Source organism: Salvelinus alpinus, chromosome 1 (genome assembly GCF_045679555.1).
Source record: "Salvelinus alpinus chromosome 1, SLU_Salpinus.1, whole genome shotgun sequence".
Classification (NCBI taxonomy): domain Eukaryota; kingdom Metazoa; phylum Chordata; class Actinopteri; order Salmoniformes; family Salmonidae; genus Salvelinus; species Salvelinus alpinus.
In genome coordinates, this window is record NC_092086.1 from 104,730,985 (window position 1) to 104,758,874 (window position 27,890).

The 27,890-nt window shown below is 42.7% G+C and overlaps 2 protein-coding genes across 3 annotated transcripts in view; one reads left to right on the forward strand and one right to left on the reverse strand.

Moving 5' to 3' along the window:
* The first annotated feature begins 6,332 nt into the window (after positions 1 to 6,332).
* Positions 6,333 to 16,632, forward strand: LOC139557534 (E3 ubiquitin-protein ligase KCMF1-like). 2 transcript variants are annotated; one of them, XM_071372530.1, is made up of 7 exons: positions 6,333 to 6,579; positions 9,141 to 9,308; positions 9,747 to 9,886; positions 10,196 to 10,297; positions 10,542 to 10,719; positions 11,079 to 11,367; positions 14,981 to 16,632. In XM_071372530.1, exons 1-7 carry the CDS (start codon positions 6,564 to 6,566, stop codon positions 15,258 to 15,260), a joined length of 1,173 nt encoding a protein of 390 aa, XP_071228631.1. In that variant the 5' UTR covers positions 6,333 to 6,563; the 3' UTR covers positions 15,261 to 16,632. The 2 variants fall into 2 exon arrangements, with proteins under 2 accessions (XP_071228631.1, XP_071228709.1); XM_071372608.1 differs by lacking the exon at positions 6,333 to 6,579 and adding an exon at positions 6,678 to 8,440.
* A 3,218-nt stretch (positions 16,633 to 19,850) lies between these two features.
* Positions 19,851 to 27,890, reverse strand: part of LOC139558109 (BDNF/NT-3 growth factors receptor-like) — a 35,116-nt gene continuing 27,076 nt past the window's right edge. Inside the window, exon 18 of the mRNA XM_071373460.1 lies at positions 19,851 to 27,202. Within this exon, the coding sequence (XP_071229561.1) occupies positions 27,017 to 27,202 (186 nt within the window). The 3' untranslated portion in view covers positions 19,851 to 27,016. The remainder of the gene's footprint in view (positions 27,203 to 27,890) is intronic.

A 27,890-nucleotide genomic window follows, 5' to 3' on the forward strand; every position in this document is an offset into this window, starting at 1 on the left:
CTCAGGTAGTGCAGCTCATCCAGGATGGCACATCAATGCAAGCTGTGGCAAGAAGGTTTGCTGTGTCTGTCAGCGTAGTGTCCAGAGCATGGAGGCGCTACCAGGAGACAGGCCAGTACATCAGGAGACGTGGAGGAGGCCGTAGGAGGGCAACAACCCAGCAGCAGGACCGCTACCTCCGCCTTTGTGCAAGGAGGAGCACTGCCAGAGCCCTGCAAAATGACCTCCAGCAGGCCACAAATGTGCATGTGTCAGCATATGGTCTCACAAGGGGTCTGAGGATCTCATCTCGGTACCTAATGGCAGTCAGGCTACCTCTGGCGAGCACATGGAGGGCTGTGCGGCCCCACAAAGAAATGCCACCCCACACCATGACTGACCCACCGCCAAACCGGTCATGCTGGAGGATGTTGCAGGCAGCAGAACGTTCTCCACGGCGTCTCCAGACTCTGTCATGTCTGTCACATGTGCTCATGTGCTCAGTGTGAACCTGCTTTCATCTGTGAAGAGCACAGGGCGCCAGTGGCGAATTTGCCAATCTTGGTGTTCTCTGGCAAATGCCAAACGTCCTGCACGGTGTTGGGCTGTAAGCACAACCCCCACCTGTGGACGTCGGGCCCTCATACCACCCTCATGGAGTCTGTTTCTGACCGTTTGAGCAGACACATGCACATTTGTGGCCTGCTGGAGGTCATTTTGCAGGGCTCTGGCAGTGCTCCTCCTTGCACAAAGGCGGAGGTAGCGGTCCTGCTGCTGGGTTGTTGCCCTCCTACGGCCTCCTCCACGTCTCCTGATGTACTGGCCTGTCTCCTGGTAGCGCCTCCATGCTCTGGACACTACGCTGACAGACACAGCAAACCTTCTTGCCACAGCTCGCATTGATGTGCAATCCTGGATGAGCTGCACTACCTGAGCCACTTGTGTGGGTTGTAGACTCCGTCTCATGCTACCACTAGAGTGAAAGCACCGCCAGCATTCAAAAGTGACCAAAACATCAGCCAGGAAGCATAGGAACTGAGAAGTGGTCTGTGGTCACCACCTGCAGAACCACTCCTTTATTGGGGGTGTCTTGCTAATTGCCTATAATTTCCACCTTTTGTCTATTCCATTTGCACAACAGCATGTGAAATGTATTGTCAATCAGTGTTGCTTCCTAAGTGGACAGTTTGATTTCACAGAAGTGTGATTGACTTGGAGTTACATTGTGTTGTTTAAGTGTTCCCTTTATTCTTTTGAGCAGTGTATATACAGTGGGGAGAACAAGTATTTGATACTCTGCCGATTTTGCAGGTTTTCCTACTTACAAAGCATGTAGAGGTCTGTAATTTTTATCATAGGTACACTTCAACTATGAGAGACGGAATCTAAAACAAAAATCCAGAAAATCACATTGTATGATCTTTAAGTAATTCATTTGCATTTTATTGCATGACATAAGTATTTGATACATCAGAAAAGCAGAACTTAATATTTGGTACAGAAACCTTTGTTTGCAATTACAGAGATCATACGTTTCCTGTAGTTCTTGACTAGGTTTGCACACACTGCAGCAGGGATTTTGGCCCACTCCTCCCTACAGATCTTCTCCAGATCCTTCAGGTTTCGGGGCTGTCGCTGGGCAATACTAACTTTCAGCTCCCTCCAAAGATTTTCTATTGGGTTCAGGTCTGGAGACTGGCTAGGCCACTCCAGGACCTTGAGATGCTTCTTACGGAGCCACTCCTTAGTTGCCATGGCTGTGTGCTTCGTGTCGTTGTCATGCTGGAAGACCCAGCCACGACCCATCTTCAATGCTCTTACTGAGGGAAGGAGGTTGTTGGCCAAGATCTCGCGATACATGGCCCCATCCATCCTCCCCTCAATACGGTGCAGTCGTCCTGTCCCCTTTGCAGAAAAGCATCCCCAAAGAATGCTGTTTCCACCTCCATGCTTCACGGTTGGGATGGTGTTCTTGGGGTTGTACTCATCCTTCTTCTTCCTCCAAACACGGCGAGTGGAGTTTAGACCAAAAAGCTCTATTTTCGTCTCATCAGACCACATGACCTTCTCCCATTCCTCCTCTGGATCATCCAGATGGTCATTGGCAAACTTCAGACAGGCCTGGACATGCACTGGCTTAAGCAGGGGGACCTTGCGTGCGCTGCAGGATTTTAATCCATGACGGCGTAGTGTGTTACTAATGGTTTTCTTTGAGACTGTGGTCCCAGCTCTCTTCAGGTCATTGACCAGGTCCTGCCGTGTAGTTCTGGGCTGATCCCTCACCTTCCTCATGATCATTGATGCCCCACGAGGTGAAATCTTGCATGGAGCCCCAGACCGAGGGTGATTGACCGTCATCTTGAACTTCTTCCATTTTCTAATAATTGCGCCAACAGTTGTTTCCTTCTCACCAAGCTGCTTGCCTATTGTCCTGTAGCCCATCCCAGCCTTGTGCAGGTCTACAATTTTATCCCTGATGTCCTTACACAGCTCTCTGGTCTTGGCCATTGTGGAGAGGTTGGAATCTGTTTGATTGTGTGTGGACAGGTGTCTTTTATACAGGTAACGAGTTCAAACAGGTGCAGTTAATACAGGTAATGAGTGGAGAACAGGAGGGCTTCTTAAAGAAAAACTAACAGGTCTGTGAGAGCCGGAATTCTTACTGGTTGGTAGGTGATCAAATACTTATGTCATGCAATAAAATGCAAATTAATTACTTAAAAATCATACAATGTGATTTTCTGGATTTTTGTTTTAGATTCCGTCTCTCACAGTTGAAGTGTACCTATGATAAAAATTACAGACCTCTACATGCTTTGTAAGTAGGAAAACCTGCAAAATCGGCAGTGTATCAAATACTTGTTCTCCCCACTGTATATATAGTACATACATAGATGGCGGCAGGTAGCCTAGTGTCATTGCCTGCTCCCGCTCTTCCTCCCCCTGGCGCTCGGATCCCCAGCATTACGCACTCAAGCCACCATCAATACGCACACCTGCCTTCCCCCCATCACACGCATTAGCGATCATTGGACTCACTTGGACTCAATTACTATCTGTCTGTTCCCTGCTTCGGGATTGTCATGTGTCCGTGTTACCCGTGTTCTGACGCTGTTCCTGTCTTGTTCTATGTCTGTTCCCTATTAAATGTTTGACTCCCCGTATCTGCTCCACTTCTTATGTAACCGATGTTACACCTAGAAGTTAAGCGCGTTGGGCCAGTAAACGAAAGGTCGCTGATTTGAATCCCTGAGCCGACTAGGTGACAAATCTGCCAATGTGCCCGCTTTACCCTAATTGCATCTGCAAGTTGCTCTGGATAAGAGCATCTGCTAAATGATGTGAATATATATACTACCTCAATCAGCCTGACTAACCGGTGTCTGTATGTAGCCTTGCTACTTTTATAGCCTCGCTACTGTATATAGCCTCGCTACTGTTTTTCACTGTCTTTTTACTGTTGTTTTTATTTCTTTACTTAACCTATTGTTCACCTAATACCTTTTTTGCACTATTGGTTAGAGGCTGTAAGTAAGCATTTCACTGTAAGGTCTACTACACCTGTTGTTTTCGGCGCACGTGACAAATAAACTTTGATTTGACGGTAGAGAAATTAACATTACATTTTTTGGCAACAACTCTGGTGGATTTTCCTGCTTTCAGCATGCCAATTGCACGCTCCTTCAAAACGTGAAGCATCTGTGGTATTGTGTTGTGTGACAAAACTGTACATTTTAGAGTGGCCTTTTATTGTCTCCAGCATAAAGTGCACTTGTGTAATGATCATGCTGTTTAATCAACTGTCAGGTGGATGGATTATCTTGGCAAAGGAGAAATGCTCACTAACAGGGATGTCCATGCCTTTGTAAAATATGTTAGTGTAACGGATGTGAAATGGCTAGCTAGTTAGCGGTGGTGCGCGCTAGAGCCTTTCAGTCGGTTACGTCACTTGCTCTGAAACCTAGAAGTAGTGGTTCCCCTTGCTCTGCAAGAGCCGCGGTCTTTGTGGAGCGATGGGTAACGACGCTTCGTGGGTGACTGTTGTTGATGTGTGCAGAGGGTCCCTGGTTCGCGCCCGAGGTCGGGGCGAGGGGACGGTCTAAAGTTATACTGTTACATTAGGTTACAGCCTTATTCTAAAATTGATTAAATAGTTTTTCCCTCATCAATCTATACCCAATACCCCATAATGACAAAGCAAAAACAGGTTTTTAGAAAAAAACTGAAATATCACATTTACATAAGTATTCAGACCCTGCACTCAGTACTTTGTTGAAGAACATTTTACAGCGATTACAGCCTCGAGTCTTCTTGGGTATGACGCTACAAGCTTGGCACAACTGTATTTGGGGAGTTTCTCCCATTCTTCTCTGCAGATCCTCTCAAGTTCTGTCAGGTTGGATGGGGAGCGTTGCTGCACAGCTATTTTCAGGTCTCTCCAGAGATGTTCGATGGGGTTCAAGTCATGGCTCTGGCTGGGCCACTCAAGGACATTCAGAGACTGGTCCCAAAGCCACTCCTGAGTTGTCTTGGCTGTGTGCTTAGGGTCGTTGTTCTGTTGGAAGGTGAACCTTTGCCCCAGTCAGGTCTACATTGTAGAATAATAGTGAAGACATCAAAACTATGTAATAACACATATGGAATCATGTAGTAGCCAAAAAAGTGTTTATTTGAGATTCTTCAAAGTAGCCACCCTTTGCCTTGATGACAGCTTTGCGCACTCTTGGCATTCTCTCAACCAGATTCATGAGGTTGTCACCTGGAATGCATTTCAATTACCAGGTGTGCCTTGTTAAAAGTTAATTTGTGGAATTTCTTTACTTCTTAATGCGTTTGAGCCAATCAGTTGTGTTGTGACAAAGTAGGGGTGGTATACAGAAAATGGTTCTATTTGGTATAAGGTAGCTGTTGTGAATTTGTTAGAATACTTGTTAGATTTTACTGCAGGAACTAGAAGCACAAGCATTTCGCTACACTCGCATTAACATCTGCTAACCATTACAATTTGTTTTGATTTGAAATAAGCAAAGAGAAACGACAGTCTGTCATTACTTTAAGACATGAAGGTCAGTCAATCCGGAACGTTTCAAGAACTTTGAAAGTTTCTTCAAGTGCAGTCGCAAAAACCATCAAGCGCTATGATGAAACTGGCTCCCATGAGGACCGCCACAGGAAAGGAAGACCCAGAGTTACCTCTGCTGCACAGGATAAGTTCATTAGAGTTAACTGCACCTCAGATTCCAGCCCAAATACATTTTTTCCAGAGTTCAAGTAACAGACAGATCTCAATATCAACTGTTCAGAGGAGACTGCGTGAATCAGACCTTTTTTTAATTTAACCTTTATTTAACTAGGCAAGTCAGTTAAGAACAAATTCTTATTTACAATAACGGCCTACCCCCCAATTGTGCGCCGCCCTATGGGACTCCCAATCATTTCCTCATGGTCGAATTACTGCAAAGAACCACTACTAAAGGACACCAGTAAGAAGAAGAGACTTGCTTGGGCCAAGAAACACGACCAATGGTCATTAGACCGGTGGAAATCTGTCCTTTGGTCTGATGCGTCCAAATTTGACCGGCGTGTCTTTGTGAGACGCAGAGTAGGAGTAAGGATGATCTACGCACCCGTGGTTCCCACCTTGAACTATGTAGGAGGAGATGTCAGATGTGATGGTGTGGGGATGCTGTGCTCGTGACATTGTCTGTAATTTATTTACAATTCAAGGCACACTTCACCAGTATGGCTACCACAGCATTCTGCAGCGATATGCCATCCCATCTGGTTTGCGCCTAGTGGGACTATCATTTGTTTTTCAACAGGATAATGACCCAAAACACACCTCCAGGCTGTGTAAGGGCTATTTGACCAAGAAGGAGAGTGATGGAGTGCTGCCTCAGATGACCTGGCCTCTACAATCACCTGACCTCAACCCAATTGAGATGGTTTGGGATGAGTTGGACAGCAGATTGAGGGAAAAGCAGCCAACAAGTGCTCAGTATATGTGGGAACTCCTTCAAGACTGTTGGAAAAGCATTCCAGGCGAAGCTGGTTGAGAGAATGCCAAGATTGTGCAATGCTGTCATCAAGGCAAAGGGTGGCTACTTTGATGTCTTCACTATTATTCTACAATGTAGAAAATAGTAAAAATAGAGAAAATCCCTTGAATGAGTAGGTGTGTCCAAACTTTTGACTGGTACTGTATGTATTATTATTTTTTACATCAAACTAGTCAGGGATTGCATCGGGAAAATAGCTTTCTTGTCTCACATTCAGTGGCTGAATCATAAAATGGATTCTATTTCTATAGGCTGATATATATTCTTTACCCTCTTCAGTTGAACAACCACATTATTGTGAAGGGCACCCCCTAGTGTTTCTTCAGCAGACTGCGAATTCTCTGTCTCAGTACTTCTTCGTGACAGCCAGGGAGGGGGAAGCACAGAACTGTAAGCTCAGGATCCATCTTAAAGAGAAAATACGAAATAGAAATCGCGTCCCAGGTTTATCTCTTCAAAGCTGTATATTTTCCGCGTGATCCGTGCTAGGGAGGCCGAGGAGGGGGCTGTGTCATCGTCTGTAGGATGTCCCGACATGAGGGTAAGTGAAAAATAGACGTCCATAGCTAACATTAGCTTCCTGGGGTTGGTCCAGTGGGTTGCCATGTTTTGTATTGCAATGCATTGGACAGGGCTCATGATGGCGGCCACCATGGATTTTCTCAACCTCCTGATTGCTGAGTAGATTGCTGAGTAGAACCAGGCTGATTCTTGATAACGACAGTCTCCGTATTTATGAACAGTCATGTTTCAAAGAAGTAATACTTCTAGTGAGCGGCCGTTTCTTATTCAAGCGAATTAGCTAATGCTAGGTAGCTTGCTAACTAACGTAGCTAAAGTGATGGTCCGACAGTCAGTTGCTATAGCTAGGACGTTGGCTAGCTAGCTTTCTTCAATGACAACGTCGTTAGCCAAGTAGTTAAGTTTCCAGACTGGCCTTTTTTAGGAAGGGTGAATGCGTGGTGTGTGTTGGTATGGCCACATTGTTTTCGTAGGTAGTTTGACTAAGTGCTGAAATACTCCATGCCACCCAAGAAGGGTTTGGTCACTGAATGCACTGTCATCAAGGTAGTTTGAGGCCTCAATCACAGTGGCCCAAACCTAACCAGGCAGCTAGCTAGCTGCTACCTAGTTTACAAACTAGTTCGCCTGTCTTCTACCTTCACTTAATTAACGTTATCTAGCTACCGGTGTTATGGTTAAATTCTTTAGCTAATTAGTTAACTTATTGGATCAGTAGAGTATGCTAGCTAACTGCAAACAGAGTGAATAGACTAACTAATATAAGTTAGCTAGCTAAGTTGACCCTGTTAGAGCACGGTTTTGGAGAACACCCGGCCTCAACCTACTTGATAGCTACTTAGACATCTGTCTGGCTTGCTACACTTGTTGGACTACGTCATATTAGGTCTGGATGAATAGCCAGGTCTGGATTTTTTCCTCTCCTATAACGTTAGCCAACTAAGGATCTGTGCACTTATGAAGGAAGGCCTGTCAGTGTATGGTGAAAGTGTTCTCAGTCTCTGTCAGTTCATAGCTATATCAAAATGACATACAGTTCCAAATAGGATGTTTTCCTAAGCAGCACACCTTTATCCAGAGTCCAGACAAGCATTGCATAGACACCCATAGGTGTGACAGACACCAGGCCTCTGAAAACCATTTGAGTAGTGTAGCAAGGGGTGTAACTAATTGATTTGGTGTCATTTTTTCCCATGAGTGCTTTATTGTCATCAAGGATGGGAAGTCAAGGGCTGTTGTCATCAGAGCAAGGGCAAATTCTCTATTTGGAGAATCCAGACAATTTAATGATAGATCAGTACAGAAGTTCTCTGAAATATCTGCGTTCGTTAATTAATTCTGGCTATCTTTTATTTTATTTAACCTTTATTTAACAAGGCAAGTCAGTTAAGAACAAATTCTTAGTTACATTGACGGGAGTCCCAATCACGGCCGGTTGTGATACAACCTGGAATCGAACCAGGGTCTGTAGTAACGCCTCTAGCACTGAGATGCAGTGCCTTAGACCGCTGCGCCACTCGGGATCCCTACTCCGATTTCAGAGCGCTCTCGTCTGGAGGAACCCTTGCTCTAGATGACATGAAAACAGCCTAACTGGGGCGAGTAAAATTGTCAGTGAGGTGTTCTCTCATTTGTGTCTGGAAGTAGCTGGCAAGCTAGCCAACTTTAGCAAGTTAGCTTTGGTGCTTGACTGCCGTTGTTAGGTCAGAACACTCGGATCAACCCTATTCCTCAGCCAGAGCATCCAGTGTGCTCCAAGAGCGACCCGCTCTGAATTTACAAACTGGACAATATGACAACTCTCTGAATTTACGAACGCCCAGAGCGCACTCTGAGTTTACTCTGGCACTCCAGAGTGAATTTACAAACGTACCCTAAATGTGAGCAATGAACAGCAGCATAGCCTAACCTTTTTCAGTTTCAGCACTTTGATTCTTGCTTTGTCAGAAGGAGGGACGTGTCAAATGCCTTGGCTTTATGACAGCGGTGAAATGGTCTCATTTCAGCAGCAGTAACAAAGTGGAGGTGGTGGTTATAGCAGTTTACATAGTGCCTGTTGGAAGGAGGAAACTACAGTATGTGTATCAGTACAGTATCACAGCAATCACCATGGGATATGATAGAGAAAAACCACAAAGGGACAGCTAGATGACAGTTTGGTGTCTTGTGTTTCTTTTAATTTTCACTCTGTCTATACACTCTGTTTCTTTTCTCCTGATCATCTCTTGTCTGTCCATCTGCAGTTTAGGCCTGCTTAATTTACTGCATTGTGATATAAAGGCCTGTTTTGCATTTGCAACAACAAATGCAAAAGAATACGTACGCATGAGAACCGGACAAGACGCGTCCCTATTATTCTGTTCTAGCCAGGTACACACACACACTGGCATTCATTAATGACCTGCCATTGATGTTCTGTGGATTAGAAAAATTCCTCTCCATTCACATTTGAGGGTTAGTGCCAGTGCCAATGTCATCCAGCCTCTCTTTCTGACTGTCTGCACACAGTGTCCTACTGCACCACGTTAATGGGCTATTAGCCTGTACATTTTGACATTGAATCCCTCCCTTGTTTTGCAGGTGTGAGCTGTGACGCGTGTTTAAAAGGGAACTTCAGAGGGCGCCGGTACAAGTGTTTAATTTGCTACGACTACGACCTGTGCGCATCGTGCTACGAGAGCGGAGCTACAACAACGAGACACACGTCGGAGCACGCCATGCAGTGTATATTAACCAGGGTAGACTTTGGTAAGGACATCTGCAGTGTAGATTAAACATGTTACATTATGAGAAGGGACAGGAGTTTTTTTTTCTGCCCACGTGACCCAGCAGCACTATCTTGTAGTTCTTCCTGGTCAGGTGACCCAGCAGGACTATCTTGTAGTTCTTCCTGGTCAGGTGGCCCAGCAGGGCTATCTTGTAGTTCTTCCTGGTCAGGTCATGTGGTCCGGAAAACTCTTCGCCCTTAATGTTATTATTAATTTGATTTTTGTTGATACTTCTGCTTTCAGTGTATTTGCATGGTGAATTTTAAATGTATTTTTGTCTTTGTTTTCTACCTTATGCGCGTTGAGCATGTGAAATGTGCACAAGAAATTCAATATGATTATTATTTGATATGAGGTTTGTTGTATTATGGTGATTATTATTAATGTGACTCTAAAGATGGATGGTTTTGCTTTTTAGACCTGTATTACGGCGGCGAGGCGTTCTCAGTAGAGCAGCCCCAGAGCTTTTCCTGTCCTTACTGTGGTAAAATGGGCTACACAGAGACATCCCTACAGGAGCATGTCACCTCAGACCATGCAGAGACTTCCACAGAGGTGGTAAGTGGGGGATATCATCCTAGTGTATCATCTAGCATCACTAAGACAGGACAGACTGGTCCCTCAGTCTAGCTCTGTTGCTCTTCTGCCTGAAAAAATGTGGCCTCCATTTCTTTCAATAGAATGTTTTGGTGTTTACCACCTCTAAAAATCTAGGGGAAACATTGTATCCAATGACATCTCATACATCCAAATTGGATTCCAGTGCTCATGGAAGCATTAACACAATTCTCAAATAATTATTTGACAACTGATGCTTGTGAATGGTCAGTTGAATATATCCAGAGGGTGCTTAATGCTTCATTTCAGATCTGTCCAATATGTGCTGCGTTGCCGGGCGGGGACCCCAATCACGTGACTGACGACTTTGCTGCTCATCTCACACTTGAACACAGAGCACCTAGAGACTTAATATCCTTTTACGCAGCTCGACTCTGTCTGTGTGTGTCGGTCTGTCTGCACGTGTGTATGTGTGTGTGTGCACGGTCTGCTTGTGTGTGCCTACCTACCTTTATGGATGTGACTACTATACACGTCTGTGGATGTGACTACTATACACGTCTGTGGATGTGACTACTATACACGTCTGTGGATGTGACTATTCCAGTTACTTGCGAGCCCCTTAGTCTGTACTCCTTAACCCACTGTGTTTTACGATGAGTCCAGTGGTGTCCGGCACGTGCGTCGGATGTTCCACCACGGTCGTGGGCTGGGCGGTCCTAGGGCACGCAGGACCAACATGCACTTTACTAGCAGCTCCACTGGAGGGCTCTCTTCCTCACAGAGTTCCTCTTACTCCCCCAGTAACAGGGAAGCCATGGACCCTATAGCAGGTGAGCAGTGCACCTAGTCTGACCAGTCTGTCTGTCAGTATAACTGCAAACAGAGTCTTCCTCATAGAAATGGATAGAGATGCTATAGTTTCTCCCCTCTTGTGGCTCCTATGTACTTGGTTACTCATGGAGTCATTTGACATAAAATAAGTAAAATTATCTTTCCATGAGACTGAATGGCTCCTGTCTCCAATGAAGTATAACCAGTACAACCACAGTGTAATGTCTCTTGTCCAAAGCACTGTGACACCCCTACAGTAGCGTGGTGTCTCCCAACAACGTGTCTATACTGGAGAATGTTCATTTGACTGTCACCAAAATGAACTCAAAATAAATCTCTTCATCTCCTCTCCCCACAGAGCTATTGTCTCAGCTGTCGGGCGTGCGGCGCTCGGCGGGAGGCCAGCTCAACTCGTCGGGCCCATCTGCGTCTCAGCTGCAGCAGCTACAGATGCAGCTGCAGCTGGAGCGCCAGCAGGCCCAGGCGGCCCGCCAGCAGCTGGAGACGGCCAGGAACGCCACACGACGCTCTAACCCCGGCGGCAACATCAGTGCCACCATCCCACCTCCCAGCGCCGTCGCCAACTCGGCCGGCGTGGCCGAGAGCAATCTCATGGCCTCCCACAGCTCCCAGTTCTTGCTCACACGGTGAGTTGTCTACTCGTGGACAGAGCCTTCTACTTAGTGTTTTAAAAACTGGATCAATGTTCTGCAGACTTGACATCTGAGGCCCTTCTGGAATTCTACCACATTGTTACAGCTCCCAGGACCCTAGTTGTTCCTATCAACTCCCTGTGGCATGGTCTCCCTTATCCTCCTGTTTGTCATCCCCCCCCTCGCGGTGTCGTGGGTGGACATCTACGCAGTGTCGTGTCTTTGTTATGCCAGATTAAGTGATAAGTGATATGACATGATATTTTATAAAATAATTTCTCTGTAATTAATATTACCTGATTAAACTAATCATGCAAATGTAATTAACTAGGAAGTCGGGGCACCACGGAATAATGTTTATAGAGCTGTTGTCTTCCGAATAAACTCTTAAAGACCTGATCATCTTTTATATCAATAGCAGTCACATCTGAACGTCGTAAAATTCTTGGTTATCTTCATAAACCCTGGCTAACAAGTTGAATCAGCAGTACAACATTTTGTTTAATTATTTATTTACTAAATACCTAAATAATCACACAGAATTACATATACACAGGATGGATCATACATTGATACCTAATTATGTCATACAAGAAAACGTCCCTGGCGGACGGAACCGATATGACGGCTGGTTACACAAAGAAAAGGGGGTTGGGTTTGAATGAAAGCGCGGGAAGACTGAGGAACCAATGGATTGGGTCTATCGGACCTCATGAAGCTATGCTATCGTAAATACAGAATCTAATGCATTCTAAATATCCGCCCATTTGCAAAAGGAAAATGGAAGAAATATTTACTCTGAGCTGCGCTTCGATAGATTGGTTGTAGTTGGAAGGCTGGGTTGCCCAGCAGAGATCTCGCTTGTCCTTTGAAGAATATGTATTGTGGTAGAACGGATACGTTGTAGTACCCTGTCTTTCTGAAGAGATTGTCTGTCCTTCCCTAGCCCACGTTTACAGCTGCTGCTGCTAACTCAACGTCTAGGATGTATCACGTCTTTAGTGAATAAGAGTTCAAAGTTCAAACCAAGTTGCTATAAGTTCATGCTATATTCTGGCTGGTATAGTCACATTCATCCTTCCAGCGTGTCGATCGTAACCTCCACATCTAAATTCACTCTTCTAAACTTATGGACATCAGTCTTCACGTCATCGGGAACACAATGTTAATTTCGTTAGGTTGTAGTCGTTCAACCATTCGCAACCAGAGCTCACGCTGAGGTTGGCTTAGTTCTGTAGTTGATATTAGCCCTTTTAAATGTATGGACAGCAGTCCTCACGTCATCGGGAACACCAGGTTGACTTTCGTCAATGGGCTTTTGTAGTGGTGGAGAGAAGGGCGTGTTTCATAGTTCACAACCAATGTCTGTTCAATTGGGCGTGGCCACTGAGTGAGCAGAGTTTACTTATGAAAACAATTCTCCAATTTAGAAGCTAAGATTGCATTTAATATTTTCACAAATAGTTTCATATTTAAACATTTAAATTGCACAACAATTCCATGTGACTCCGATAACTAGAATGTGTAGACTTTCCAAGATACAGTTTATGTCGTCCTATCATCAGTAATAATGTCTCAGACAACAACTGATCTGACATCATATTCTTTGGATTACTGAAATATGGTTCCGTTCACAACCTTTTGATGTTACCAGACTCTCTCTCTATGTTAACAAAGGGCTTTCCAAGAGTCAAATCTGTGGAGAGAGAAAAGGGGGAAAGGTATTTATGGGGGTCATAAACCTCACCAACAGGACGTCATGACAGCGGTGTCGTCTCCCAACCCCCTTACCTCAACTAGAGGTCGACTGATTATGATTTTTCAATGCCGATCCTGATTTATTGGAGGACCAAAAATACCAATTAATCGGACAGTGTGTGTGTGTGTAATAATGACAATTACAACAATACATCAATGAACACTTATTTTAACTTAATATAATACATAAATAAAATCTATTTAGTCTCAAATAAATAATAAAACATGCTCAATTTGGTTTAAATAATGCAAAAACACAGTGTTGGAGAAGAAAGTAGAAGTGCAATATGTGCCATGTAAAAAAGCTAACGTTTAAGTTCCTTGCTCAGAACATGAGAACATATGAAAGCTGGTGGTTCAATATTCCCAGTTAAGAAGTTTTAGGTTGTAGTTATTATGACGCGTCGACTATTTCTCTCTACCACTATTGGATGTTCTAATAGGCACTTTAGTATTGCCAGCCTAATCTCGGGAGTTGATAGGCTTGAAGTCATAAACAGCGCTGTGAAGCAAGCATTGCTAAGAGCTGCTGGCAAACGCAGTAAAGTTTGAATGAATGCTTACGAGCCTGCTGCCGCCTACCACCACACAGTCAGACTGCTCTATCAAATCATAGACTTAATTATAATAACCACAGAAATACGAGCCGTTGGTCATTAATAAGGTAAAATCCGGAAACTATCATTTAGAAAACAAAACGTTTATTCTTTCAGTGAAATACGGAAACGTTACGTATTTTATCGAACGGGCTGCAACCCTAAGTAGAAATTATTGCTGTTATATTGCACAACCTTTAATGTTATGTCATAATTATGTAAAATTCTGGCAAATTAGTTCGCAACGAGCCAGGCGGCCCAAACTGTTGCATATACCCTGACTCTGCGTGCAATGAACGCAAGAGAAGTGACACAATTCCCCTAGTTAATATTGCCTGCTAACATTAATTTCTTTTAACTAAATATGCAGGTTAAAAAAAATATACTTGTGTGTATTGATTTTAAGGAAGGCGTTGATGTTTATGGTTAGGTACATTTGTGCAACGATAGTGATTTTTTTTCTCGAATGCGCTTTCGTTAAATCATCCCCCGTTTGGCAAAATGGGCTGTGATTCGATAATAAAGTAACAGGCACCGCATTGATTATATGCAACGCAGGACAAGCTAGTTAACCTGGTAATATCATCAACCATGTGTAGTTAACTAGTGATTATGTGAAGATTGATTGTTTTTTATAAGATAAGTTTAATGCTAGCTAGCAACTTACCATGGCTCCTTGCTGCACTTGCGTAACAGGTGGTCAGCCTGCCATGCAGTTTCCTCGTGGAATGCAATGTAATCGGCATCCAAAAATACTGATTACCGATTTATGAACTTGATATCGCCTCTACTCCCAACCCCCTTACATGGTGTCTCCCACAACCCCTTTACATGGTGTCTCCCACAACCCCTTTACATGGTGTCTCCCACAACCCCTTTACATGGTGTCTCCCACAACCCCTTTACATGGTGTCTCCCACAACCCCATTACATGGTGTCTCCCACAACCCCTTTACATGGTATCTCCCACAACCCCTTTACATGGTATCTCCCACAACCCCTTTACATGGTATCTCCCACAACCCCTTTACATGGTATCTCCCACAACCCCTTTACATGGTATCTCCCACAACCCCTTTACATGGTGTCTCCCACAACCCCTTTACATGGTGTCTCCCACCTCAGTCTGTTCTCAGCATCCACAGGCCTACCCAGGTCTTTTCTCCCACTACCTTGAACCGTCTCTCCCATTTCCTTCACGTAGTCCCTTTGGTTTGTGTTAACCAGGTATCCTCCTCTCTGTCCTCCTACAGTTTGAATGAGCCCAAGATGTCGGAGGCGGAGCGGCAGGCGCTGGAGGGTGAGCGCGCCGACCGCAGCCTGTTTGTCCAGGAGCTGCTGTTGAGCACGCTGATGCGCGAGGAGAGCTCCTCTTCGGACGAGGACGAGCGGCGAGACTTTGCCAGCTTTGGGGCCATGGGCTGCGTGGATATCATGCCTTTAGATGTGGCCCTGGAGAACCTCAACCTCAGGGAGAGCGGTTACAACAGCAGCTCTAGGAGCTCTAAGGAACCTCCACCGCCTCCTCTTTGATGATATCCCAGCACCACGCAGACTTTGTCCTCTGTGCTGCCACTGCCAGTGACGGGCATGCAGCAGGATCTTTTGGGGTTTGTTTTTTGGTGATTGTAATTTCAGGTCTGTCACCTTTGTTACATTTGTGTACAACCATAAAAAAGGAGAGCGGGAGCGATTGGGGAAAGTGCAAGTGGATGAGTGCGCAGGGCTGAGCGAGCGAGAGATTGAGAGAATATATATATATATATCTCAAATGTTGATAATCAGTTCTACACAACAAATTTTTTCCTTTAGCAGGTAAGCATTAGGTAGATGTGGCCGATCTCTCTTCCTGTTCTCATGCAAAATGATCTCCTTATAAATACTCCACATTCAGAACCTGAAGAGGAACCAGACACCCTATGGTGAAGCTGCTGTGTATTTATGACTTAACAAATAAAAAGTGCTTGGATGGTTAACCATAAACTACTGCATGAGGTTCTTTGCATCGTGCATGACTTTTAATGACCTCATCATTAAAAAGGGAGAGAGAAAATATTCCGACGCTTTCTCTCGCCAACCATTTTAAACGGTTACTTGAAACATGATTGAGTTTTTCCGCAAAATGTGATATCGCAAAAAAAACTGACATGCTGAATAATTTAGGAACTTTTTCAAACTTTTTTGTTTGAAATAGAAAAACACAACATATTGGAATCTGCAGTAGCTTTAAAAAGAAAACAATGCAATGTGTTTATCTCTCAGCTCCGGTTGGTCCTTCCCTCCTTTGTGACATCTTCTGAATATAACAACAACTTGCTGCACTAACAGCAAAACTCAAGAGAAACTCGAGACGTCTGCATTCACTTAGCAGATAAAATAATACAATACTAGGAGCAGAAGAACAGATCTTGTCTCTGACATTTTTCCTAGCTGTTGATTGTTTTAGTGATAAGCTGTGTGTAACCACCAGATGTAGTTTCTAATTTATGCACCTGTACAGAAGAACTAGTCTCACATTCTTATCGATCGCACTCTACTCTTCTCCATCTCTCTGCTTCTGTAGGCCCAGACTCCCTAAGTTCATTTGTATTACTTTCTTTGAGGAAGGGGAGTGCGAGACTTTCCACATTGCAGGCATTGTTTTTGTTCGACTGAAGACTTTTATTTTTTTCTCAGCTAAGGATAGCACCTTCTATTTATTCTTTTAGTTTCTCTGATTCTGTTAAGCCTTGTAATGAATCATACCACCTCCATGCCTATACTCTTATCCTCTGTAAAATACAATGAGATGTATATTGAATTTGTGCGTTAACTTTCATAATGGTTCTAGGATATGGGCAGACTTTTTTTTTTTTTATGTAAATTTAGAATACAATAAACTGCGCACAGCTTTTGATGAAACCAAGCCCCTCCCTCTTGATCTTTGTGGTGTCTTATTCGGCTACTGTTATAGGGCTCTTCACACTACTGAGCTGAGCTGGCCTGGTTACTCATCCACCATAGTTGCTGGACAGGACAATGTGAGAAGAAAATATACAACCCTTATCCAGTACAGTTTTGGTTTGGATCTGCTAGTGTGAAAAGGGTATATGTGTCACCATGTGCTAGGCTATAAAGGGATACTGTGAGATTCTGGGAATAAAGCCATTTTCTAGTTCCCCCGTGTCAGGTGAACTTGTGGATACCATTTTTGTCTTTGCGTACAGTATGAAGAAAGTTAGAGGTCGTTTTGTGAGCCAATGCTAACTAGAGTTAAGCAATGACGATGTCTTCAGGTACAGTAGCATACTCAACAGGCCCTACGATTGTATTTACGATTTCATCTGACTCTGGGTAAGTAGAACAATTTCTTAATTGCCAGAATCTCGCAGTATCCCTTTAAGGAGTTATTCTATTTAACTGGGTGTGTACCAAACAAGGTTACAAAAGCAAGGCTCAACAAAATACTATTGTGCAGCACCAACTTCCCTGGTTGTAAAGACCAATGGACCCTGTGTACTTTGACCTCTCACTACCTATGCACATCAATGCCTGCACCTTTTTACTACTAGTATGACTGAGCAGTGAGCAACACACTGCACTCACTATGGAAACAAGTAGGACCTAGTGCCTATAAACACAGCCTCACCCTTGTCCTACAAACAATGCTGTGCCTGTAGACAGCCGTTTCCCTGGACCTGCAAACTACACTGAGATTTTTTTCAAACACAGTAGCTAGCTACATACTAACCATACTCAACTCTACCTGCATGACAGAGTGGATTTGGAAAGTATTCAGACCTCTTGACTTTTCCCACATTTTGTTACGTTAGTCTTATTCTAAAATTGATGAAATAAAAACTCATCAATCTACACAAAATACCCCATAATGACAAAGCAAAAACTTATTTTGGGGGGGGTGCAAATTTATTAAACAGAAATACCTTATTTACATAAGTATTCAGACACTTTGCTATGAGAATTGAAATTGAGCTCAGGTGCATCCTGTTTCCATTGATCACCCGTGAGACGTTTCTACAACTTGATTGGAGTCCACCTGTGGTAAATTCAATCGTTTGGACATGATTTGGAAAGGCACACACCTGTCTATATAAAGGTGCCACAGTTGACAGTGCATGTCAGAGCAAAAACCAAGCCATGAGGTCGAAGGAATTAGCTGTAGAACACCAAGACAGGATTGTGCACAGTTCTGGGGAAGGGTACCAAAACATGTCTGCAGCATTGAAGGTCCCCAAGAACACAGTGGCCTCCATCCTTATGGAATGAAGTTTGGAACCACCAATAAGCTTTTTCTGCGGGGTTGTGTTGGTGGTGTAACCGTGTTAGAGCTGTCAAATCTGTGAGCTCTTGTGGTCATTGTCACAAACCACAGAAGTTCAGAACGAGAAATTGTAAGCTATATGGAAATGACACATTGTAATGCATTTTAAAGAAATAATAGGTTAAAATCAGTGTACGAACTTGTCACACAGCTGCATGGGATTTCTACTCGTGCATCCAATGCAGGAGCCGCTTGTTGATTTGACAGCTCTATCACAGTTCACCCTCCTACACGCTTTAAACATTTTTAAAAAAAGCAATGAAAAACGATTTGTCAGCTTATGCAGGTTACCGCTGATCTGATTGAATCCTGGCCTAAATGACTGCAACAAAGGTTATGCTCATTAGGGCACACTGTAGCAAAATGTTTTGCAACGGAAAATGAGTTTCAATTTTTTTAATTGGGTAAGTTCAGATAGAGAACCACTCCGTTTTGTGCCTAATGAAATCGCCAGGCACTAGGAGAAGAATTTGCTGTCCCCAAATCTTAACCTAGTTAAGCTGCAGCTGGCCCAGAACAAAGCGGCACGTCTTGCTCTTCATTGTAATCAGAGGGCTGATATAAATACTATGCATGGCAGTCTCTCTTGGCTAAGAGTTGAGGAGAGACTGACTGCATCACTTCTTCTTTTTATAAGAAACAATGTGTTGAAAATCCCAAATTGTTTACATAGTCAATTTACACACAGCTCTGACACACACACTTATGCCACCAGGGGTCTTTTCATAGTCCCCAAATTCAGAACAAATTCAAGAAAATGTACAGTATTATATAGAGCCCTTATTGCATGGCGCTTCCTTCCATCTCATATTGCTCAAATGATAAAGCAAACCGGCACAACGACGCTCCCCTATTTGACCTAGATAGTTTGTGTGTATGCATTGATATGTAGGCTACATGTGCCTTTTTTTAAATGTATGTAGTTCTATTCTTGTCTAATGATGTTCTGTATTATGTCATTCTGTATTATGTTTCATGTTTTGTGTGGACCCCAGGAATCCTAATAAAATACCAAATAACCAGTTGGGGAGGAAATGTAAGAACTGTCCTAGGGACCACTTCATCCTGCGCAGCGAACACTGCTAGTTTTGATTTGACTGTGTATCAGGACCTTTGCTACGGGCCAGCTGCCGTTGTCACTTAACTGGGTTTGTTAGATCCCAACTTTGACCTTGGAATTCCTTTCATAAAACTGCGAGGGCTGGTTCTTTCAAAATAGCCACCAGATGCAATGGCGGGTGCACGTATCAAGTATCAATCAACACTGCTTAGATACTCTGCCTGTCTATCAGACAGAATAGAGAGTTGGGTCGTATTCAGTAGGCACAAAATGTAAGAAAGTACCTCCCTGGAAAGAACAGCTATCTGAACAAGTAACTCCTTTTCGTTTTCTGTTGCAAAAACATTTTGCTATGGTGTGCCCTGATGGTGGAGCAGGAGCAGTAAATCAATGTGATTTATGAGATGCATGGATCTGGTGAGGCTACTGGGGTACAATGACTGAAATGACCTCTGCCAGCAATTCCATGATAGATTGGGAGCGTGCTATGGAATTCTGCTGCAGGTCGGTAGCCTACTTGCAATATATCATGTGAATTGATTTGATGAGTTATTATTGGCATATCCGGTTTACAATTTCACATAACTTGCTAACAATTGAACAGTTGCACAAAGATGCCCATATCTCAGATAATTCAATCAGCTTTGTGTTCTATAAATTATTTAGATGTACACAACCTCACAGAACATAATGCATGAGATTGGTATTGTAAATTATAACTGACATTCTGAAAGGAGACAACTTATTGTAAGACATACCACCTTTATTAAATGCACAGTGTTACAAGGAACAATTCCATTAACTGCAGAGAAGTTACTCGCATGATGCACAAAGATTTGATTGATAGAACTGAATGTTACGTAAGCAGTGACACTGAATCTGCTGGGGGAAAAACACACACACCGCAGCTCAGGGGCATCGTACTCACAAACGTATGAACGCATACACTGACTCTCACTCGACATCATTCAGCCAGCAAGACACTGACTCTCACTCGACATCATTCAGCCAGCAAGTAAAACATATCTGCACAGGGATAAGAAAAACAATTAAATGATGCTTTTTCATATTTACAAAATAACCAGTGGCAATCCCCCCCATCCCAAGAGATTACATTCAAAAAAAGGTCCCATCCCGAGAGATTACATTCAAAATAACATACTATTATTCATGATGCAAAGTCACAGTTATTCATCTGAAAGAAGACCAATAGGCCAGAAATAGACGAGTGGTTGGGTGGGGAAATGATGGCCTCTGTCCCCATTGGTTCACCTGGTCGCTGGATTTGGTCGTTCGACGTTCCGGGTGACCAAGACGTTATGGCCTTCTCACAGACAGACGGCACTCAGTCAGTCATAACCTCTATGGTCCTTCCACCAGATAGGAAAGAAGGGTGAGCTGGGATATAGCACTGAATCAGTTCCTTCTTCATAGAGAAAATACAATACTCTCTTCTCGAGTTCCAAAGTTCCACCAAAAAATGTGATAGTATTCTCACTGATATGAACAAGCACAAATAAATTATATTTGTTTTTTTAGCACTAATATATTTGTATTTACATATTGCCAGTGGCCCATAACACATTTTTGTCACACGTTTTTTGATAAAGTACCTGTTTGAAACAGAATATACTATAGAACATACTATTAATTTAGACAAATATACGAACTGTACAGAATGGAATGCAGATTACAGGCGATTCAGAATATTCAGAGCAGACACACATGACTATAATAGAGAATGGCCTAAAATGCTGGAACTGGTCAAGAAAGAACCAACCATTGACGGATCATGGTCGCCAAACAAATATGTACGCTTTTTCAGTGTTATGTTGCAGACAGTCCAACATAGCTGAGGGCAGGTTTTTGTGGTGTTTAGCAAAGAATGCAACAGGGATGATGGTGATAATACAACAATTGAATTGACAGTGGCTCAAAGCATAGGAGTTTGGGTGTGCACTTCTGACTCACTAAAGAGCATTATGAAGTTAATCTATTGCCACAGCAAACATTAATGCACTGGATAATCTCCATATCAAAAGCCAAAGGTTATGGGAACTGGGATCTTATGTAGTATCACTGATAAAACAGTAGTGTAGAGATCACGTTTATGAGTAAGAGTTCGGCCAAGATTCTATCCGATAGCCCCTTTTCGGCTATGCATGTTAGCGTCGCCGTGGAGATCGTGTTCAAAGTAAACACTGCAGATGTCGGCTCAATTGGAAATGACCGTTAAATGCAAACTGCGCTACAACGTGGATCTTTCGCAGTCCGGATTGAATCCTGGCCTTAGCCTACTCCAGTAAAGACAGCATAGAGATAGAGAATGTGGAAAGATTTTACATTGATATCACTGCAGAAACAATCTGATTTGAAATGCCTTACATACAGACACTTAGCAGATCCCTGTGACATGAATGGTCCTTTTCCATATTGACCAGTCATAATAGGGAATGCATGATCACCATGAAGATTCAGTCAAAAGCAGGGGAGATGGTGGTTGATAGGAAGTTGTTTAGGTAATCATATAGTGGTACATACTGCCTCAACTCTGTCAGAGTTACCTAGTCATCACATCCTTGATAGGACCTGTTCAGGAGGCCTCACAGCTCTACTGTACAACATGGGGGATCAGACTTAAGGTACTCTCACAACTGATCCTAACCACTGCAATAGCTTATAGGTCAAAGATCATCAACTACACTGAACAAAAATATAAACGCAACATGTAAAATGTTGGTCCCATGTTTCATGAGCTGAAATAAAAGATCCCAGAAATTGTCCATACACACAAAAAGCTCATTTTGCTCAAATTTTGTGCACAAATTTCTTTACATCCCTGTTAGTGAGCATTTATCCTTTGCCAAGATAATCTATCCACCTGGCAGGTGTGGCATGATCATTACACAGATTAACCTTGTGCTGAGGACAACAAAAGGCCACTCTAAAATGTGCAGTTTTGTCACAACACAATGTCACAGATGTCTCAAGTTTTGAGGGAGTGTGCAATTGGTATGCTGACTGCAGGAATGTCCACCAGAGTTGTTGCCAGATAATTTAATATTAATTTCTACCGTAAGCCACCTCCTGCCAAATTCTCTAAAATGATGTTGTACATCCAACCGGCCTCACAACCGCACACCACGTGTAACCACGCCAGCCCAGAACCTCCACATCCGGCTTCTTCACCTGTGGGATCGTCTGAGACCAGCCACCCAGACAGCTGCTGAAACTGAGGAGTATTTCTGTTGGTAATAAAGCCCTTTTGTGGAGAACTCAGATGGCTGATTCAGATATAGCTGGCTTTAGATACTTACAATAGTCTATCCACTCAGAAATCGACTGTTTGGAATGATGAATTTAAGATTTATTTTTGTTGTTATTTTTGTTGGCTGGGCCTGGCTCCCCAGTGGGTGGGCCTGGCTCCCAAATTGGTGGGCCCATCATGTGAAATTCATAGATTAGGTCCTAATTTATTTATTTAAATTGACTGATTTCCTTATATAAACTGTAACTCAATAAAATCATTGAAATTGTTGCATGTTTCGTTTATATTTTTGTTCAGTATAGATTCAGCTGCGGGCCGATGTCTTCATTGAGCGGATGCTCAGGGGGCCGGAATATAGTTATAAATCATTTGTAGACTACAAATAGACCGCATGAAGTCCAGACCTTGCTTACGTTTGTATACGGTCACATACAGTTGAAGTCGGAAGTTTACATACACATATATGCATAGTCACTTTAACTATACATTCATGTACATACTACCTTATTGGGCCGACCAACCAGTGCTCCCGCACATTGGCTAACCGGGCTATCTGCATTGTGTCCCACCCACCACCCGCCAACCCCTCTTTTACGCTACTGCTACTCTCTGTTCATCATATATGCATTGTCACTTTAACCATATCTACATGTACATACTACCTCAATCAGCCTGACTAACTGGTGTCTGTATGTAGCCTCGCTACTGTATATAGCCTGTCTTTTTACTGTTGTTTTATTTCTTTACCTACCTATTGTTCACCTAATACCTTTTTTGCACTATTGGTTAGAGCCTGTAAGTAAGCATTTCACTGTAAGGTCTACACCTGTTTGTATTTGGCGCACGTAACAAATAAACTTTGATTTGATTTGACTTAGGTTGGAGTCATTAAAAATCATTTTCATCCATCCCACAAATTTCTTGTTAACAAACTATAGTTTTGGCAAGTTGTTTAGAACATCTACTTTGTGCATGATTTTAATAATAATTTTTCCAACAATTGTTTACAAACAGATTATTTCACTTATAATTCACTATATCACAATTCCAGTGGGTCAGAAGTTTACATACTGTACACTAAGTTGACTGTGCCTTTAAACAGCTTGGAAAATTCCAGAAAATGATGTCATGGCTTTAGAAGCTTCCTATAGGCTAATTGACATCATTTGAGTCAATTGGAGGTGTACCTGTGGATGTATTTCAAGGCCTACCTTCAAACTCAGTCCCTCTTTGCTCATGGGAAAATCAAAAGAAATCAGCCAAGACCTCCGAAAATAATTGTAGACCTCCACAAGTCTGGTTCATCCTTGGGAGCAATTTCCAAACGCCTGAAGGTACCACGTTCATCTGTACAAACAATAGTACGCAAGTATAAACACCATGGGACCACGCAGCCGTTATACCGCTCAGGAAGGAGACGCGTTCTGTCTCCTAGAGATTAACTTACTTTGGTGCGAAAAGTGCAAATCAATCCCAGAACAACAGCAAAGGACCTTGTGAAGATGCTGGAGGAAACAAGTACAAAAATATCTATTGCCACAGTAAAACGAGTCCTATATCAACATAACCTGAAAGGCCACTCAGCAAGGAAGAAGCCACTGCTCCAAAACCGCCATAAAAAAAGCCAGACTACGGTTTGCAACTGCACATGGGGACAAAGATCGTACTTTTTGGAGAAATGTCCTCGGGTCTGATGAAACAAAAATATAACTGACCAAAATGACCATCGTTATGTTTGGAGGAAAAAGGGGGAGGCTTGCAAGCCGAAGAACACCATCCCAACCGTGAAGCACGGGGGTGGCAGCATCATGTTGTGGGGGTGCTTTGCTGCAGGAGGGACTGGTGCACTTCACAAAATAGATGGCATCATGAGAAAGGAAAGTTATGTGGATATATTGAGGCAACATCAGTCATGAAGTTAAAGCTTGGTCACAAATGGGTCTTCCAAATGGACAATGACCCCAAGCATATTTCCAAACTTATGGCAAAATGGCTTAAGGACAACAAAGTCAAGGTATTGGAGTGGCCATCACAAAGCCCTGACCTCAATCCTATAGACAATTGTGGGCAGAACTGAAAAGGCATGTGCGAGCAAGGAGGCCAACAAACCTGACTCAGTTACACCAGCTCTGTCAGGAGGAATTGGCCAAAATTCACCCAACTTATTGTGGGAAGCTTGTGGAAGGCTACCTGAGACGTTTGACCCAAGTTAAACAATTTAATGGCAATGCTACCAAATACTAATTGAGTGTATGTAAACTTCTGACCCACTGGGAATGTGATGAAAGAAATCAAAGCTGAAATAAACTATTCTCTCTACTATTATTCTGACATTTCACATTCTTAAAATAAAGTGGTGATACTAACTGACCTAAGGCAGGGCATTTTACTAGGATTAAATGTCAGGAATTGTGAAAAACTGAGTTTAAATGTATTTGGCTAAGGTGTATGTAAACTTCCGACTTCAACTGTATATCTCTATTATGCGTGGTAATACTTTGGAACATATTTCCAAATTTAAAATCAATTGGGGCTGCTTTTCTGGTGTTTTTACATTCTTATGTCCAAAAATAAAAATATATAATTATTTTTTGATCAGAAAACTTGGGGGGCAAATAAAATCACCCAGGGGCCGAATTTGGCCGCCAGGTGGGGAATCCTGTTATAGGATATGATATATACTGTATATCAATCAATGTAAGATCACAGAATCACACCCTGGTTGCAATAATATGCAATACAAAATGGAAACATGTAAATTAGTAATTTAAGTGCATAAATAGCTGAATAGGGGCATTCTACCAGAAAACCTTTTCTAACTCAAGGCTCATACTAAGAGCAGTGCCCATACTCTGTCGATTCCCCACAAGTACAGCTGAAATAAATCAAATATCCTCAAAGGCAAAATCCATAATTTCCTATCAGCTTCAATATACTGTAACATTTTATCAATGTCGACAACAACCTCAACAACATTTGTAAAGCTGCCTTTGAAAATGCAAAACAAACAGTGTAGTAGAGTTATGGGCCACCAAAAGAATCATACGCTGGAGGATAAAGGGGATTCTCTATCTAAAGGGGATGCTCTATCACCAGCCATTGCTGGTGAATGTGCTCTTCACAAACGACAAAACAAAAGGACAATGTTTTGCTATGCTCAACTTCCATACTGCTGTGATTTGAGTTGAGGCAACTCAAAGTTCCTCCCTGTTCCAACTTTATACTAGGATATTTTTCACTGTGCTTTAGTTATGCAGTTAAGACTGACATGTGTAGTGCATTCTAACCACATTCAAAACACCAACACCTTCTACATGGACAATGGACAATGTCAGTAGCTAGCAAAATATATTCAGATAGAAAATACCACTGATAATGAACCACAACCAGAAAACATCCATAAAAAAAATATTTAAAAAAAAATAAAGAATTATAAATATGGCATAGAGATGCCATTGTCTTTTAAAAGGTAAACGCTTATTTGAATAAGATTAAAGTGTTTTGGTAATATGCACATATGGATATTAACACTCAGGGGATTAACGGTGTTGGTTGTGTGGCTCTCATTCTCTCTGGACTGAGGGTACCTACATAGAGACTTAACATAACATTCATAACCCTACATACTGCAGTACATTAGCATTTCATAAATACACCGGGAAAAACATTCGTGACATGCTTACATACTGCTTATGAATGTGTTATGAAGTCATTATAAGTTCTAAGAGGTACCCTTCAAGTGCCAACATATCAACTCCACAGCTCTGGTTGGCCATGACGACAACAGAGTCCAGTCACAAATCAAAATGTAAAGACATGACTTAACATGAAAACAACAGAGTCAAGAGCCCTTGACATCAATTAGAAAGTTCTCACATCATAAAAATAGTCCATGACATCTATATAAGCGGTAAGCCTTACTTCATTGCAATGGGTTTAGTTTTCTTTGCACGTCTCGACTTTATATGTTGCTCCACACGAGATGTTCCTCCTCATGTTAGGAGGAACAAGGAAATGCTGTATCCATGTTGGCACGTGTCCATGATGATTTTGACACGCAGTCATTTTCCCTTGGTTTATCACCAGCAAACACAGTACAATAAAAAAGGATCTGTTTCGCTGACCCAGATTTAGCCTACTCCTTGACTAAATTACAATTTAATAAAGATTACTGATCATTTGGTTTCATGGACATTATTAAGTTATTCTTTGACTATTATTTAAAAAGTCCCCGTCAAAGTCCAGGAGTATGTAATTCAAGGTTAACTGATGTTTATGAAATCCTATTTTTTGCTCTTGATTAACTAAACCAGAATTGGGCCTACTCCGGGATTCTTTTAATCTGGGTTTGAGAAAAGGGTCCTAAGAGTATTTTCAAATGGACAAGGAAAGGAAATTGCAATCAAATGTAAGGTTTTTGTCTATGTGATGAGGAGGCAGAAGCACAGTCAGCACACAGAAACACATACAGTATGCTCACACACACCTCCACCCTCATCCTACCCATAAACACACATACAGTATGCTCACACGCACAAACTCCACCCTTATTCACATCCATACAAACAGTATGCTCGCTCGCACGCACACAACTCCACACTCATTCCCACCCATACACAAACCCAGCCGACCAGACTCACTCAGCCCAGAATATCCAGGTAGACAGGCGAGGCCTTGGACAGATTCTGGAGCAGGCTGTGGATCTCTTTGATGTTCAGTCTCATGTAGGGTTCTCTCTGCCAGCAGCCCAGCATCAGGTCGTACACCTCCTTTGGACAAGAACGCGGCCGCTGCAGCACGCGCCCCTGGGTGATGCACTCAATCACCTGTAGGGGGAGCACCACGGGTCACTACCACTGCTCAGTACTTTTTCAATTTAATTCAAATGAAATGCATTTATCCCCACAGGGTCAATCAAGGAAGCCATTGCTCACATGATAACAGCATCTAAACAAATGTGAGGTTCACCAAGGTGATATGTTTTATAGACTGGTTTATTTAATAGATTGCTGGGAAATGTACAGTAGTTCATTTTATTGTTATTATTTAACCTTTATTTAACTAGGCAAGTCAGTTAAGAACAAATTATTATATACAATGACGGCCTACCCCTGTCAAAACCTACACAGCCTGGAGGTGTGTTTTGGGTCATTGTCCTGTTGAAAAACTAATCATAGTCCCACTAGACGCAAACCAGATGGGATGGCGTATCGCTGCAGAACGCTGCAGAATGCTGTGTGCCTTGAATTCTAAATAAATCACAGACAGTGTCACCCACACCATCACACCTCCTCCTCCATGCTTCATGGTGAGAACTACACATGCGCAGATCATCTGTTCACCTACTCTGTGTCTCACAAAGAGACGGTGGTTGGAACTAAAAATCTCAAATTCAGACCAAATGACAGATTTACAATGGTCTAATGTCCATTGGTCATGTTTCTTGGCCTAAGCAAGTCTCTTCTTATTGGTGTCCTTTAGTAGTGGTTTCTTTGAAGCAATTTGACCATGAAG

Bases quoted from the DNA above. Each gene is read 5' to 3' on its own strand.
- LOC139557534 (XM_071372530.1), top strand. The intron at 9,309-9,746 runs GTAAGGACATCT...TTTGCTTTTTAG, and splicing joins ATTAACCAGGGTAGACTTTG to ACCTGTATTACGGCGGCGAG. The intron at 10,720-11,078 runs GTGAGCAGTGCA...CTCTCCCCACAG, and splicing joins AGCCATGGACCCTATAGCAG to AGCTATTGTCTCAGCTGTCG.